This window comes from Rhinoraja longicauda, chromosome 44 (genome assembly GCF_053455715.1).
Source record: "Rhinoraja longicauda isolate Sanriku21f chromosome 44, sRhiLon1.1, whole genome shotgun sequence".
NCBI classification, from domain to species: Eukaryota; Metazoa; Chordata; class Chondrichthyes; order Rajiformes; family Arhynchobatidae; genus Rhinoraja; species Rhinoraja longicauda.
In genome coordinates, this window is record NC_135996.1 from 4,953,052 (window position 1) to 4,966,964 (window position 13,913).

The window sequence follows — 13,913 nt, forward strand, 5'->3', positions numbered from 1 at the left end:
ATACCCCCTGACTCCGCTATCCTTACGAGCTCGATCTAGCTCTCTCTTGAATGCATTCAGAGAATTGGACTCCACTGCCTTCTGAGGCAGAGAATTCCACAGATCCACAACTCTCTGACTGAAAAAGTTTTTCCTCATCGCAGTTCTAAATGGCCGACCCCTTATTCTTAAACTGTGTGTGGCCCCTTGTTCTGGACTCCCCCAACATTGGGAACATGTTTCCTGCCTCTAACGTGTCCAACCCCTTAATAATCTAATACGTTTTGAGTCCTCCCTTACTTGCCCTCGCAACTGCTCCAGATTACAAAAGAGATGCAAGGATGAAGGCGAACTTACTGGTGGTTTCGTACGGGCTGTGCACGTTTTCAATATGGCACTGCAGCTGGAAAGGAGTGGCGTACTGGCGGAAACAGTGCTGGCAAGTAGTGTGGTTCTCAATGCTCTCGTCGTTCTGCTGCTCAAGCTCCAAGTGGTGCTTCATGTGGTTCATGAACCTGCGGAGAACAAGGTGGAGTTGAGGTTTTCTGTCGCACATTCACGCAAAGGGTGGTGGGGCGTATGGATGGCGCTGCCAGAGGAGGTAGTTGAGGCAGGGACAGGCAGGTGAGTGAGGTAAAAAAAAAGAAAAAGAAAAGAGCCGACTGCTTGCGTGAGGCTTAGAACTGGGGTGAAAAGAATGGACCATTTTTGAAAATTTACACACAAAATTACCAGTTTCAAGCCTCTTTTAGTGCATATCAAAATAAAAATAGACATTACAAAATAATGTGAATGTCACTGTATACTAATAACATTTTGAAGTAAATTCGCACATTAATAATCAGCCGAAAAAGGTGGTAATTGGCTTTTCTGCTGTGTTTTATATTTTAACCCTGTCTTAATTAATTTAGTTATATAATCTTGCACTTAAATTTAATATATACCCATTACAGTCCCACCACTGATTTTCTGGCACTCTTGGTTCCAGAGCTTTGCTGGTTTATCCAGCCGGCCAAGGAAGTCGCTCGGCGATGGGGATAGATGTGCCGGCTCCAGCTGGGCTGGAGTTCCAGAGCCCCGGCCGCAGGTTGCAAATTCAACCCACTGATCGGCCGTGGAAGTCCCGATGAGGTCGAGATTGGCTGCCTTGCCCAGCCTAGGTGTCACATTTTCGGGGAGACTTCTAGGGCGTGGGGGATTTCTCGCGGGACCCCTAGCGACCTCTAGCGGAACCCTAGTGTTCATCAGCCATGATCACATTGAATGGCGGTGCTGGCTCAAAGGGCCGAATGGTCTACTCCTGCACCTATTGTCTATTACAAGTCTATACATCGCTTTTTTTTCCCTTTCTTTTTTTCGATACGATTTCTCCGTTTATTTGGCAAAGTGAAAAATGCGCAAATCCGCGGGAAATTCACATGCCTGGGCAGGGACAATCCCAACGTTTAAGAAACATTTAGACAGGTACATGGATAGGACAGGTTTGGAGGGATATTTGACCAAATACGGGCGGCTTGGACATGTTGGCCAGTGTGGGCAAGTTGGGCTGAAGGACCTGTTTCCACGCTGTATCACTCTAAGACTGTACGACTCATGTAGAGAATTTTCTCAACCAACGAAAATAAAAAAATTCCCCACGCAAAATCCTCAAGAGTTGGAAAACTCCTCAATAAAAAAATCAGAAATAAACGTTGTTAAAAAAAAGAGTTGGAAAACTCCTCGCCCACTGGCAGCTTTCGCCTTGTTTGACCATGTACGGGGTGGCACGTTGGCATAGGGAGCTACTTCCTTGCAGCGCCAGAGACTCGGGTTTGATCCCGACTACAGATGCTGACTGTACGGAGTTTGCATGATCTCCCAGTGATCTGTGTGGGTTTCCTCGGTTTCCCCCCCACACTCCAAAGACGTACAGGTCTATAGGTTAATTGGCTTGGTGCCTGTCCAATCTCTTAAGAATTTTATATGTTTCTATAAGATCCCCTCTCATCCGTCTAAATTCCAGTGAATACAAGCCCAGTCGATCCATTCTATCATCCCGCCATCCTGGGAATTAACCTGGTGAACCTACGCTGCACTCCCTCAACACCAAGAATGTCCCTCCTCAAATTAGGAGACCAGAACTGCACACAATACTCCAGGTATGGTCTTACCAGGGCCCTGTACAACTGCAGTAGGATCGACTGGGCGTATAATGGATCGACTGGCCTTATATTCACTGGAATTTAGAAGGATGAGAGGGGATCTTATCGAAACATATAAAATTCTTAAAGGATTGGACAGGCTGGATGCAGGAATTACATTCCCAATGTTGGGGGGAGTGCAGAACCAGGGGTCACGGTTTAAGAATATGGGGTAGACAATAGGTGCTGGAGGAGGCCATTCGGCCCTTCGAGCCAGCACCGCCATTGAATGTGATCATGGCTGATCATTCTCAATCAGTACCCCGTTCCTGCCTTCTCCCCATACCCCCTGACTCCGCTATCCTTAAGAGCTCTAACCAGCTCTCTCTTGAATGCATTCAGAGAATTGGCCTCCACTGCCTTCTGAGGCAGAGGTAGGCCATTTAGGACTGAGACGAGGAAGAATGCTTTCACCGTTGTGCATCTGTGGAATTCTCTGCCACAGAAGGCAGTGGAGGCTAATTCACTGGATGTTTTCAAGAGAGAGATATAGCTCTTAGGGCTAACGGAATCAAGGAATATGGGGAGAAAGCAGGAACGGGGTACTGATTGTGGATGATCAGCCACGATCATATTGAATGGCGGCAAGGGCTCGAAGGGCTGAATGGCCTCCTCCTGCACCTCTTTTCTATGTTTCTAGTGGGACCCCCTTGCTCCTATACTCAAATCAGGAGGGTCTACACTTTGGAAAGATCAGAGGCCACAGGCACATGTGAAACCATGAGTCAGTGAAAGAGAGCGAGAGAGAACGCGAGAGCGAGAGAGAGCACCTGATGTTGTTCTTCAATCGCTTCAAGCAGCTGAGGCATCGGAAAGTGGTGCTAGTCTTCATTTCGTGAAGCATCTGGTAGGTGCTGCCTTCGTCTCTGCCGTAGTAGAAATCATCCACCAACATGATGAGCTTTCCTTGGCTGGATTCCGCAAGCTTGAGCACTGGTGGCTGAGTTGGCTTCGGTGGGGTCGGAGAAGGGGGTGGGGGCTGAGTTTGGGGGGCAGCTGTGTGTGCTTGTTGCTGGGGGCTCTTGGAGGGCGTCGAAGAGTTCAGCAGCTGGGGGCAGCAATACTGGAAGAAGGAAAACTCGAGTTACGAAGAGGTCGGCAACAAACCTTTTTGTCGTTCGTTGTGAAGATCTCAATTAACCAAAAATCTCATGGAATAGGCTTAGAAACCCAGAGAACATATGAAGGGGAGGGAAAAAAACTCCAAATGGGAATTCTGTCGCACAATGAGACTCTGGCGTGGTAGCAGAACAAGAATTAGATTTTGATTCGAATTTATGTTTACGAGGATGTTGCCAGGACTAGAGGGCGTGAGCTAGAGGGAGAGGTTGAGCAGGCTGGGTCTCTATTCCTTGGAGCACAGGAGGATGAGGGGAGATCTTATAGAGGCACGAGAGGAATAGGTCGGGTAGATGCAGAGTCTCTTGCCCAGATTAGGGGAATCGAGGACCAGAGGACATAGGTACAAGGTGAAGGGGAAAAGATTTACTAGGAATCTGAGGGGTAACTTTTTCATACAAAGGGTGGTGGTGGGTGTGTGGAACGAGCTGCCGGAGGAGGTAGTTGAGGCTAGGACTATCCCAACGTTTAAGAAACAGTTAGACAGGTACACGGATAGGACAGGTTTGGAGGGATATGGGCTAAAGGGGTGGGACTCGGGTAGCTGGGACACGTTAGCCGGTGTGAGCAAGTTGGGCCGAAGGGCCTGTTTCCACACTGTATCACTCTATGCGACTCCAAGAATCAAAAAAGTCAACAAACAAAAAAAAAAGTCACTTACAGCCATGTGAACTCTTAAAGACTCCATGATGTTGAAATGAATGTTGCATTTTGGACAATCCTTTGGGATGGGGACTCCGTTGTTAATATTGCTCTCAGGTACTATAATTTAAAAAAAGGCAAAAAGGGCAGCTTAATAAAATAATTGGCAGCAATTTTGTTCAGATCATTTTTGTGCACTTTATCAGAAGGGGAAGACAGTACAGTCATGTGGCAATAACTCAGAATAAATAATATTGTCTGTATCGAAATAACAAGTTCGGCATGTCCCCAACAACTCTCATCAACTTCTACAGATGCGCATTAGAAAGCATTTGATCAGGATGCACCACAGCTTTGTTTGGGAACAACACCATCCGAGAACGCAAGAAATTGCAGAGAAATGTGGACGCAGCCCAGACAAATCACGCACACAAACCCACCTCCCTTCTGTAGACTCCATCTACACCTCAAGCTGCCTCGGCAAGGCCAGCAGCACAATCCAGGACGAGTCGCAGCCTGGCCACTCCTTGTTCTCCCCTCTCCCATCGGGCAAAAGGTATGGAGTGTGAAAAAGCACACTTCCAGATTCAAGGACAGTTTCTTCCCAGTTGTTATCCGGCAACTGAACCGTCCTACCAACACCTAGAGAGCAGTCCTGAGATACTATCCAACTCATTGGAGACAATAGACAATAGGTGCAGGAGGAGGCCATTCTGCCCTTCGAGCCAGCACCGCCATTCAATGTGATCATGGCTGATCATTCTCAATCAGTACCCCGTTCCTGCCTTCTCCCCATACCCCCTGACTCCGCTATCCTTAAGAGCTCTATCCAGCTCTCTCTTGAATGCATTCAGAGAATTGGCCTCCACTGCCTTCTGAGGCAGAGAATTCCACAGATTCACAACTCTCTGACTATGTTCGGACTTTACTGCCTTTATCACGTACTAAGCATTATTTATGTTTTTTCCATTCATCAAATATCTGTGCACTGTGGACAGCTTGATTGTAATCATGTATTGTCTTTCCGCTGACTGGATAGCATACAATAAAAGCTTTTCACTGTACATCGATACACCTGACAATTAAACCAAACTCATATCAAATATGGTTTTTTAAAATAATTGTTAATACCAGGTAAATTTACTTTTTAAAATATCAGTAAATTAGAATTTAGTTGCAGACAGGGAGTTTTCTTTATTAGAGACGGACAACTTGTGAAGCCATGAACTAAATGCTTTTAGTGACAATCCAGGAGCATCATAGTCACCAATTACGGCAACAGCTTTTCCATGCAAATTTCTTCAAACAGCTTTTGAGATTCCTCTACAGATGCAGCCCGACCTGTCGAGTATTTCCAGCAATTTTTTCACGTTAGTTTTCTAGCATTTTCAGTTTGTTTTAGAAACATAGAAAATAGGGTGCATAAGTAGGCCATTCTGCCCTTCAATACGATCACGGCTGATCATCCAAAATCAGTACCCTGTTCCTGCTTTCTCCCCATATCCCTTGATTCCATTAGCCCCAAGATTTAAATCTAACTCTCTCTTGAAAACATCCAGTGAATTGGCCTCCACTGCCTTCTGTGGCAGAGAATTCCACACATTCACAACCCTCTGGGTGAAAAAGGTTTTTCCTCATCTCAGTCCTAAATGGTCTACCCCTTATTCTTCAACTGTGACCCCTGGTTCTGGACTCCCCAACATTGGGAATGTTTTTCCTGCATCTAGCCTGTCCAATCCCTTAAGAATTTTATATGTTTCTATAAGATCCGCTCTCATCCTTTTAAATTCCATTGAATACAAGCCCAGTCGACCCATTCTTTCACCATAAGTCACTCCCATAATCCCAGGAATTAACCTGGTGAACCTACACTGCACGCCCTCAATAGCAAGAATGTTCTTCCTCAAATTAGGAGACCAAAACTGCACACAATACTCCAGGTGCGGTCTCACCAGGGCCCTGTACAACTGCAGTAGGACCTCCTTGCTCCTATACTCAAATCCTCCCGCAATGAAGGCCAACACACCATTTGCTTTCTTCACTGCCTGCTGTACCTGCATGCTTACTTTCAGTGACTGATGTACAAGGACACCCAGATTTCATTGTACGTCCCCTTTTCCTAACTTGACACCATTCAGATAATAATCTCCCCTTTTGATTTCCATTCCGGAAACTGCAGGGCAGCAGCTCGAGATTTAAGGGGAATACGGAAATGCAGGTGCTGGTTTACAAAAGAAAACAGAGTGCTGTAGTAAGTCAGCGGGTGATGGAGCATCTCTGACCAACATGGGTAGGTGATGTTCGTTTCAGGTTGGGACCCTTCCTTAATACATTGTTGAAAGACTGGAGCGACTGGGCTTGTATACACTGGAATTTAGAAGGATGAGAGGGGATCTTATCGAAACGTATAAGATTATTAAGGGGTTGGACATGTTAGAGGCAAGAAACATGCTCCCAATGTTGGGGGAGTCCAGAACAAGGGGCCACACACAGTTTAAGAATAAGGAGCAGGCCACTTAGAACTGAGATGAGGAAAAACTTTTTCAGTCAGAGTTGTGAATCTGTGGAATTCTCTGCCTCAGAAGGCAGTGGAGGCCAATTCCCTGAATGCATTCAAGAGAGAGCAAGATAGAGCTCTTAAGGATAGCGGAGTCAGGGGGTATGGGGAGAAGGGAGGAACGGGGTACTGATTGAGAATGATCAGCCATGATCACATTGAATGGTGGTGCTGGCTCGAAGGGCCGAATGGCCTACTCCTGCACCTATTGTCTACATTAGTCTATTATTGTAAGCGCAGATCTTTAATACCATCTTTAATGATCAGAAAATGCTTTGCTAAAACCAAGTCAATGTAATTTTTACTGGAATGAGAAAACCAGAATCCGGAGCATGTAATAAGCTTGTACGCGTGTTGGAAGTAATATTCAACCTGCTTACATTTGAAAGGAGTTGTACTGTTGAGTGAGCTCTTGTGCATCATCTGAGGGGCTGGAGTGGTGGTGGTGGTGGTGTTCTGCACTGGAGGAAGGACGCTGCTTTTAACCACTTCTTCAGGCTTTGGCCTGACGTCTGGAGTGCTGGCCTCCGTTGTCTTCACCCGGATCAGGTTAGTGTTCTGCAGGAGGTTAACTGGGGACGAGAAAGGAAGGAGGTTTCAGGCGGGAGCTCACACCCAAGAGACATCCACACTATCAACAGAACAGACCATGCGTTCCATGGGAAAACCTCTTGGAATCTGTTCAATGGGGAGAATTCTTCCCAAAACACAAGCTGCCTGAAAGGTTTTATGGTATTATTCCCATATGCAGAGCAGATTCCTGTGCCCACATGCAGTGTCATCCACCCTATTTCTGCAACCACTATCACCGCATTTTATGACTTCACAGCAAATTTCTATCAACCCATATTAAGGTCGTGTGAGAGGAGCAGAATTAGGCCATTCGGCCCATCAAGTCTACGCCGCCGTTCAATCACGGCTGATCTACCTCTCCTTCCTAACCCCATTCTCCTGCCTTTTCCCCCATAACCTGACATAGAAACATAGAAAATAGGTGCAGGAGGAGGCCATTCGGCCCTTCGAGCCTGCACCGCCATTCAATATGATCATGGCTGATCATCCAGCTCAGTAACCCGTACCTGCCTTCTCTCCATACCCCCTGATCCCTTTAGCCACAAGGGCCACATCTAACTCCCTCTTAAATATAGCCAATGAACTGGCCTCAACTACCTTCTGTGGCAGAGAATTCCACAGACTCACCACTCTCTGTGTGAAAAAAAACTTTCTCATCTCGGTCCTAAAAGACTTCCCCCTTATCCTTAACCCCGTATACCCTTATCCTGACACCCGCACTCATCAGGAATCTATCTATTTCTGCCTTAAAAATACCCACTGACTTGTGGCCTCCACAGCCGTCTGTGGCAAAGAATTCCACAGACCCACCACCCTCTGACTAAAGAAATTCCTCATCTTCCTAAAAGAACGCGCTTTAATACCGAGGCTATAGCCTAGAGTCTAGTCCTACTAGACTCTCCCACTAGTGCAGTGGTGTCCAAACTTTTATCAAAGAGGGCCAGATTTAATAATGTGAAAATACCCAAGGGCCAATGACCCCCCCCCCAAGAACCTTTAACTAATGTGCCCCCCCCCTCCCGGACCTTTAACTAATGCGCTTCCTACCCCCCCCCCCGGACCTCGCGTCTGACACTCCGCAGGTCGGGCAGTGCTGACCGCCGGGAGGTGTAGTCGCCGTCGCCTCTCCCGCGGGGGGGGGGGGGGGGGAATGCGGCACTCGCCCGACTGACGGGAGTGCCTGCCAATGAGCGTGCGGGGTGAGGAGAGCTCTGCTGCTGCTCTCCCCTTCCCCCCCTCCCCTGTCCACGCCCTCAACCCCACCGCCGGGAAGTGTAGTCGCCGTCGCCTCTCCCGCTCGGGGCGGGGGGGAGGTCAAGCAGCGCTGACCAGCCGGGAGGTGCAGTCTCCCTCTCCCTCTCCCTCTCCCCCTCCCTTCATTCTGTTAGACCGTGCTGGCGGGACATAAATAATAAATTTTAAGACGGAAGCTGCGGGCCGTATAAAATCTGACCTCGGGCCGCGATCGGCCCCCGGGCCGGACTTTGGACAAGTCTGCCCTAGTGGAAACATCCTCCCCACATCCGATCTATCCAGGCCTCTCACTATTCGGCACACCCAATGTGTGAAATTAATTGCACTGCCATTTTGGAAAGATTCACTGGCACCCACTCACCTAACTTGTGGTCGTGGTTGGAAAGCTGCATGGCGTGCGGGTGATGCAGCAGGTTGGACTGAGAGAGGCCGTGCAGCTGAGGGCGCGGCTGGGTTGGAGTTTGGACGTGGGAGTGAGACTGCTGCTGCTGCTGAGGGGAAGACATGGGCTGCGTCAGACACTTGGGCTGCAGGTGGGACTGGGTGGTGCTGGTCTGCGCGGCGGATTTCTGACTGAGGGCCGGCACCGTGCTCCTGATGGTGACCGTGGCCGGAATCACGGTGGTGACCGTGCCGGGGAAGGCGTTGGTGGCCGGTCTGATGGAGGTGACGGGCGACCACAGTTGAGGGACACCCACCGCTGACTTGACGAACTGTGTCGCTGCTGGATAGAAAAAGCCAAAGAGAGAAGCGTTCAATATACGTTTATTAAAGCTTTGCACAGCATCATAAACTTCGAGCACTTCAACTCCCCCTCCCACTCCCAGTCTGACCTTTCTGTCATGGGCCTCCTCCAGTGCCATAGTGAGGCCCACCGGAAATTGAAGGAACAGCACCTCATATTTCGCCTGGGCAGTTTGCAGCCCAGTGGTATGAACATCGACTTCTCCAACTTTAGATAGTTCCTCTGTCCCTCCCGTCCTGTCCCCTCCCCCTTCCCAGATCTCCCTCTATCTTCCTGTCTCCACCTATATCCTTCCTTTGTCCCGCCCCCCTGACATCAGTCCGAAGGGTCTCGACCCGAAACGTCACCCATTCCTTCTCTCCCGATATGCTGCCTGACCTGCTGAGTTACTCTAGCATTATGTGAATAAAAACGTTCGATTTGTACCAGCATCTGCAGTTATCTTCTTATCATAAAATTGCTACTGTGTAGGAAGGAACATAAGATGCTGGTTTATCATTGCTGGTGGGTGTATGGAACGAGCTGCCGGAGGAGGTAGTTGAGGCTGGGACTATCCCAACGGGGTACTGATTGAGAATGATCAGCCATGATCACATTGAATGGCGGTGCTGGCTCGAAGGGCCGAATGGCCTCCTCCTGCACCTATTGTCTATTGTTTAAGAGACAGTTAGACAGGTACATGGATAGGACAGGTTTGGAGGGTTATGGACCAAATGCAGGGCAGGTGGGACTAGTGTAGATGGGACATTGTTGGCTGGTGTAGGCGAGTTGGGCCGAAGGGCCTGTTTCCGCACTGTATCACTTTATGACTCTAAGACAGGGAGTATAGGCACTGGAATTTAGAAGGATGAGAGGGGATCTTATCGAAACATATAAGATTATTAAGGGGTTGGACACGTTAGAGGCAGGAAACATGTTCCCGATGTTGGGGGAGTCCAGAAACAAGGGCCACACGGTTTAAGAATAAGGGGTCGGCCATTAAGAACGGAGATGAGGAAAAACTTTTTCAGTCAGAGAGTTGTAAATCTGTGGAATTCTTTGCCTCAGAAGGCGGTGGAGGCCAATTCTCTGAATGCATTCAAGAGAGAGCTAGATAGAGCTCTTAAGGATAGCGGAATCAGGGGGTATGGGGAGAAGGCAGGAACGGGGTACTGATTGAGAATGATCAGCCATGATCACATTGAATGGTGGTGCTGGCTCGGAGGGCCGAATGGCCTACTCCTGCACCTATTGTCTATTTAAACTGAAGATAGTCACAAAATACAGGCATGTGAGCAAGGTAAAAAAAAGAGGAAAAGGGCCGAGCACTTGCACAAGGCATACGAGGGGGGGGGTGGGAACTCAATTTTTTTGAAAATGTACACAAAATTACCGGTTTCAAGCCTCTTTTAGTGTGTTTCAAAGTAAAAACAGACATTACAAAATAACGTGAAGATGTCACTGTACACTGATAACATTTAAGTAAATTCGCACATTAATTGATAATCAGCCCAAAAAGGTGGTAATTGGCTTTCCCCTGTGTTTTATATTTTAACCCTGTCTTAATTAATTTAGTTATATAATCTTGCACTTAAATTTAATATTTACTCATTACAGTCTCACCACTGATTTTCTGGCACTCTTGGTTCCAGAGCTTTGCTGGTTTATCCAGCCGGCCAAGGAAGTCGCTTGGCGATGGGGATAGACAATAGGCGCAGGAGTAGGCCATTCAGCCCTTCGAGCCAGCACCACCATTCAATGCGATCATGGCTGATCATTCTCAATCAGTACCCCGTTCCTGCCTTCTCCCCGTACCCCCTGACTCCGCTATCCTTAAGAGCTCTATCTAGCTCTCTCGTGAATGCATTCAGAGACTTGGCCTGCACTGCCTGCCTCTTGGTTCCAGAGCTTTGCTGGTTTATCCAGCCGGCCAAGTAGGTCGCTGGACGATGGGGATAGATGTGCCGGCTCCAGCTGGGCTGGGGTTCCACAGCCCCGGCCGCAGGTTGCAAATTCAACCCGCCGATCGGCCGTGGAAGTCCCGATGAGGTCGAGATTGGCTGCCTTTCCCAGTCTAGGTGCCACATTTTCGGGGAGACTTCCAGGGGAGGGATTTCTCGCGGAACCCTAATGTTCATTACAAGTCCATACATCGTTTCTTTTCTTTTTTCCCCCCCGATCCGATTTCTCCGATGGTAAACGCAATTTTGGCAACGTGAAAAACGCGGAAATCATGCAAAAAGCGCGGAAAATCATATCATATCATATCATATATATACAGCCGGAAACAGGCCTTTTCGGCCCTCCAAGTCCGTGCCGCCCAGCGATCCCCGCACATTAACACTATCCTACACCCACTAGGGACAATTTTTACATTTACATTTACCCAGCCAATTAACCTACATACCTGTACGTCTTTGGAGTGTGGGAGGAAACCGAAGATCTCGGAGAAAACCCACGCAGGTCACGGGGAGAACGTACAAACTCCTTACAGTGCAGCACCCGTAGTCAGGATCGAACCTGAGTCTCCGGCGCTGCATTCGCTGTAAAGCAGCAACTCTACCGCTGCGCTACCGTGCCGCCCAAATGGATTTTAAAAACGCGGAAACCTCACATGCTTGACAATAACATCATAAACGTGCTATTGACTAAGAGCTACAAGAAAACGGACTTTTCCAGTCAGCAAAAGGTACAATACACGTTTGTCGGGAACTGCAGAAGCTGGTTTACACCGTAGACACAAAATGCTGGAGTAACTCAGCGGCTCAGGCAGCATCTCTGGAGACAAGGAATGGATGACATTTCAGATCAAGACCCTTCTTCAGACTGAGGAAGGGTCTTGGTCAGCTTTATGCTTAGTTTAGTTTAGAAATGCAACGCAGAAACAGGCCTTCCCACATCGGCACCGACCTGCGATCCCCGCACATTAACACAGTCCTATTTTTTAAGTACATGGACAATTTTTACATATACCAAGCCAATTAACCTGTAAACCCGTACGACTTGAGTGTGGGAGGAAACCGAAATTCTGAACTTGCGCTTGTGATGATTTGCAAAAACATGTGATCTTTACATTGCCAGCAAGAATTTTGTTTTTTATAGAAACGTCTGAAGGAAGGTATAATTTAATCTTAAAATGGGCATTGTTTCATCTATGGGTTGTGACACAGATATCTGCAGTTGTTAAACTATCTAGTCCTTATCGATTTGTACAATTGAGGATTTAGCAAATTTGGGAGGAAAAAATTAATAAAGGGTGGGGATGATGCAGGGGATACTCTAATTCAGTTAGCAGTCCCCAGTGGTGTTCAGTTTAGTTTATTGTCACGTGTACCGAGGTACAGTGAAAAGCTTTTGTTGCATGCTAAAGTCAGCAGAAAGGCAGGACTCAGTGGATTTTTATGTCTGAAAAACCAACTGCGAACAATAGACAATAGGTGCAGGAGGAGGCCATTCGGCCCTTCGAGCCAGCACCGCCATTCAATGCGATCATGGCTGATCATTCTCAATCAGTACCCCGTTCCTGCCTTCTCCCCATACCCCCTGACTCCTCTATCCTTAAGAGCTCTATCTAGCTCTCTCTTGAATGCATTCAGAGAATTGGCCTCCACTGCCTTCTGAGGCAGAGAATTCCACAGATTCACAACTCTCTGACTGAAAAAGTTTTTCCTCATCTCCGTTCTAAATGGCCGACCCCTTATTCTTAAACTGTGTGGCCCCTGGTTCTGGACTCCCCCAACATCGGGAACATGTTTCCTGCCTCTAACGTGTCCAACCCCTTAATAATCTTATATGTCTCGATAAGATCCCCTCTCATCCTTCTAAATTCCAGTGTATACAAGCCTAGTCGCTCCAGTCTTTCAACATATGTTTTGGAAGGAAAATGGATGGCGAAGGTTTGACCTGTGCATGGGGTGGCACGGTGGCGCAGTAGTAGAGTTGCTGCCTTACGGCGCTAGAGACCCGTGTTCGATCCTGACTACGGGTGCTGTCTGTTTGGAATTTGTACTTTCTTGCCATGACCTGCGTGGGTTTTCCCCAGGTTCTCCCACATTCTAAAGAAGTTCAGATCTGTAGGCTAATTGGCTTGGCAAAATCTTAAAATAGTGGTTTTTCATAATCATGCTCCCCGATAGTAGTAGAAATTAATACGCAATCTGGTACAATGCGCAAAGTACTTTGCAGAAACCAGAGGACAGATTTAAGAGACGTTCACTTGTCAGATTCAAACCGAATTTCAGCAACTGCGGAAGGGCTCATTTGCAAAGTAAATGGGAAGGTGAGAGGCAGGGATGTTGGATTAAAGTGTTTTATTGAGGTACCATCAAGATCGAACAGTGACATGACAAGGAAGGACACAAAGTGCTGGAGTAACAGCGGGTCATGTAGCATCCTGGCGAAAATGGGAAGGTGATGTTTCGGGTTGGGACCCTTCTTCAGGCGACATTTAGTCACTCACTGCCAGCACTACAGTCTAGGTAGGTTGGTTTAGCATCTCCGACAGTGTACAAAAACCAATGGAATATTGGCCTTCATAACAAGAGGAGTTGAGTATAGGAGCAAAGAGGTCCTTCTGCAGTTGTACAGGGCCCTAGTGAGACCGCACCTGGAATACTGTGTGCAGTTTTAGTCTCCAAATTTGAGGATGGATATTCTTGCTATTGAGGGCGTGCAGCGTAGGTTTACTAGGTTAATTCCCGGAATGGCGGGACTGTCGTATGTTGAAAGGCTGGAATTTAGATGAGAGGAGATCTTTTCGAAACATAAGATTATTAAGGGGTTGGACACGTTAGAGGCAGGAAACATGTTCCCAATGTTGGGGGAGTCCAGAACCAGGGGCCACAGTTTAAGAATATGGGGTAGGCCATTTAGAACAGAGATGAGG

At 47.7% G+C, this 13,913-nt stretch overlaps 1 protein-coding gene across 10 annotated transcripts in view; it reads right to left on the reverse strand.

Moving 5' to 3' along the window:
- pogzb (pogo transposable element derived with ZNF domain b) overlaps positions 1-13,913 on the reverse strand; it is a 90,992-nt gene that overhangs the window by 36,109 nt on the left and 40,970 nt on the right. For all 10 annotated transcript variants that reach the window (XM_078432023.1, XM_078432028.1, XM_078432025.1 and 7 more), the window contains exons 6-10: positions 8,666-9,028; positions 6,858-7,049; positions 3,940-4,040; positions 2,930-3,222; positions 337-494 (exon numbers count right to left, since the gene is read on the reverse strand). In XM_078432023.1, coding sequence (XP_078288149.1) covers positions 337-494; positions 2,930-3,222; positions 3,940-4,040; positions 6,858-7,049; positions 8,666-9,028 — 1,107 coding nt within the window. The remainder of the gene's footprint in view (positions 1-336; positions 495-2,929; positions 3,223-3,939; positions 4,041-6,857; positions 7,050-8,665; positions 9,029-13,913) is intronic.